This window comes from Besnoitia besnoiti (genome assembly GCF_002563875.1).
Source record: "Besnoitia besnoiti strain Bb-Ger1 chromosome Unknown contig00055, whole genome shotgun sequence".
NCBI lineage: Eukaryota > Apicomplexa > Conoidasida > Eucoccidiorida > Sarcocystidae > Besnoitia > Besnoitia besnoiti.
In genome coordinates this window covers 17,072-20,560 of record NW_021703949.1, presented here as the reverse complement: position 1 = coordinate 20,560, position 3,489 = coordinate 17,072, and the positions used below count along the sequence as shown (strand labels likewise).

Sequence of the window (3,489 nt, the reverse complement as noted above, 5' to 3'; positions counted from 1 at the left end):
CAGATGCTAGTTAATCAGTAGCATCGTACTTGGAGTTATCATCTCTGAGACAGGATTATTTATCAGCTTTTTCTGGGGAGTATATACTACGAGTTGGACTACTGGTTTAGATCTTGAAGGTCTTTGTTTACCGGATCCAAGTTCTCTTGTGCTTTTCATGACCATCATGTTAAGTGCATTAAGTATAGTGGTATCCAGCGTATATTTGAAAAACCAACATTTGTATACAAGCTGTACGAATATCATGACATTCACTTTGGTAGTCGCCTTCTTAATGTTAGTCTGTACGGAATACACGGATCGGATTCTTGTTGGCCTGGCACCTGTTTAGTAACTGGATGAACGCTTTTTACGCCTGGTATGCATGGATAATACTCGACTCTTCTATAGTTTAACCGCTACTGCTGGACTGTATATTATGTACTTACGGTAGTACTATCAAGCCTCTTCTTCCAAATAGATTTCATGGAAAACCTAAAATTCGCATGTTTGATTGACATTTAGCCGCTAATATACAATCATCCAAGATATATTTATCTATCGCAGGTTCGGTCTAATGTCCCGTTATAACTATATAGATCACATGGCTTCTGGTACTTTGAGATCATGCTAACGGCGAGAAGGGAAGTGTGTTTCAAAGAAAAGGGATGTTTAGCCGGGAAGTTAGCGTCTAAAATATATAACCGATAGTCTCAACTTAGATGCACAGATGGACATAATTAATCCTTGTACGGTTTGTACCTACTTGACTCCTCAGTTTAAGTTAAGGAGTCCTTTGTTTACAGCTTGTACCGTTACTTTCAGGAGCATACCGTTAAATTCGATGATCTTATGTGTTCACTCAAATCGAATAAACAAAGACATTATAGTTCCTAGAATACTGAAGATGACTCCGGTTATGAGATACAGACAACCAAGTTCTTTATGATTGCAGTACACCACCACCCCACTGGACTGCTTAAGACAGCTAAAAGTGTTGGATTTCAATATCCTACTACATTAAGATTATTCCACATCGGTTATGTTCTAGGCGTAATATATGGATTCTTGTTCTCACTCATCTTAACAGCGAGAGAAAACTACTACTCAGATGCTAGTCTAATCAGTAGCATCGTACTTGGAGTTATCATCTCTGAGACAGGATTATTTATCAGCTTTTTCTGGGAGTATATACTACGAGTTGGACTACTGGTTTAGATCTTGAAGGTCTTTGTTTACCGGATCCAAGTTCTCTTGTGCTTTTCATGACCATCATGTTAAGTGCATTAGCAGAGCATAGTTAAGATGATAACTATTGTGGATATAGAACCAATTGAACACCATGTATTAATATAACAAAGATAATCAGGGTAATCTGGTATCCTTCTTGGCATAACGTTTGAAACCAAGTATATGCATAGGGATGAAAATTAATAAGATACTACCTAAGAAGACTACAAACCAGATGCTTAAATATGGAGAAGCACCGGTATTTACATGGAATAGATTTACAGTATCTCCGAACATATCTCTGCTATAGAAGATAAAGCCACATATAGTAGCTAGTACTGCACCAAGAGATAATACGAAATGGAAATGAGCTACAATATAGTATGTATCATGTAGGGCAATATCCATACCAGCGTTACCCATAACTACACCTGTAGTACCACCTAGAGTAAACAATAGGATAAAACTAAGAGCAGCCCATAGATCTACAGTTCTTGTAGTTGTATGGCTAGCCATATAGGTACCTAACCAGTTGAAAATCTTAGTACCGGTAGGAATTGCAATCATAATAGTCATAGCAGAGAAATAAGCTCTGGTATCTACCTCTAGACCGACTGTCATCATATGATGTGCCCATACTAAGGAACCTAGAATAGAAATACAACCCATAGCTAAGATCATAGATTGTCCACCGAAGACAGATCTAGCAGCATACATAGATAATGTCTGCGAGACTACACCAAAAGCAGGTAAAATTAGAATGTATACCTCTGGATGTCCGAAGAACCAGAATAGATGTTGATAAAGTACACTATCACCAGAATACATAGAATCATAAAATTCAGTGTTTACGTGTAGATCAAGAAGGATCATAACTAATCCACCAGTAAGAATAGGTAGAGTGAAGACTAACATAAGGGCAGTAAATATGATAGCCCAGATATATAGAATATAGTTCTTAGCACCAGCATTAGAACCATGAAGACGCAAGTACCAAGGAAGTTAATAGAACTTAAAATACTACTAATTCCTAGTACTGCAAGACCTCCGATAATCCAATCAGTTGCCTCTGGATTTAACACCATCAAGCTAGTACTTAGTGGAGGATACATTGTCCAACCAAGACCACTACCAAACTCGGAACAAATACTTTGAGTTAACAACACAGAACCTAATGGTACTAGAAAATAGGAGATCGCGTTAGTTCTTGGGAAAACGACTTCCGAACCACCAATATATATTGGTACAAAGAAGTTACCATATCCTCCGTACAAGCACTCAGCTAGTTATTGAAACACACTTCCCTTCTCGCCGTTAGCATGATCTCAAAGTACCAGAAGCCATGTGATCTATATAGTATAACGGGACATTAGACCGAACCTGCGATAGATAAATATATCTTGGATGATTGTATATTAGCGGCTAAATGTCAATCAAACATGCGAATTTTAGGTTTTCCATGAAATCTATTTGGAAGAAGAGGCTTGATAGTACTACCGTAAGTACATAATATACAGTCCCAGCAGTAGCGGTTAAACTATAGAAGAGTCGAGTATTATCCATGCATACCAGGCGTAAAAAGCGTTCATCCAGTTACTAAACAGGTGCCAGGCCAACAAGAATCCGATCCGTGTATTCCGTACAGACTAACATTAAGAAGGCGACTACCAAAGTGAATGTCATGATATTCGTACAGCTTGTATACAAATGTTGGTTTTTCAAATATACGCTGGATACCACTATACTTAATGCACTTAACATGATGGTCATGAAAAGCACAAGAGAACTTGGATCCGGTAAACAAAGACCTTCAAGATCTAAACCAGTAGTCCAACTCGTAGTATATACTCCCCAGAAAAAGGTAGTTTATATCAACCTAGGAATCCCATTTTAGTAAGTGTAACATGGAGTCTAGCTTCAGTTGTTATCTGATTGGTATTGCATGCCCTGAGTACGTAAGGAAAAGGAAAGGTTAACCGCTATTTAAACACAACAGTTACCGTAGCTGTAGATGAATGCTAAATCTAGAGTATCTCTCCTAAGACACTGCATAACATATGAATGCTCTTCCGCCATTCGTTGACTGTGTTTACCACGGGGAATTAGAACAGAATACCAAGTTCTTTGCCTGGAGGTTTGTTACGTTCCGTACAGTTGTAGGTAAAAGTATGTTAGAGACTTAGACTAGCGTTGGAGCACATTGTTTCATTCGATAGTCCACGCTCAATCTTACCATACATAGTACTTTTATGATCCCAGGCTGGTTTAATAAGTCAAAGT

General features: G+C 38.2%; 1 protein-coding gene across 1 annotated transcript; it reads left to right on the top strand.

Annotated features, from left to right (window-relative positions):
* Positions 1-924: 924 nt before the first annotated feature.
* On the top strand, positions 925-1,197 carry BESB_064230 (uncharacterized protein; the record flags this gene model as incomplete). The annotated part of the gene is made up of 1 exon (XM_029364818.1): positions 925-1,197. The coding sequence occupies one exon, from the start codon at positions 925-927 to the stop codon at positions 1,195-1,197; it is 273 nt and encodes a 90-aa protein (XP_029214901.1).
* Between the last annotated feature and the right edge of the window lie 2,292 nt (positions 1,198-3,489).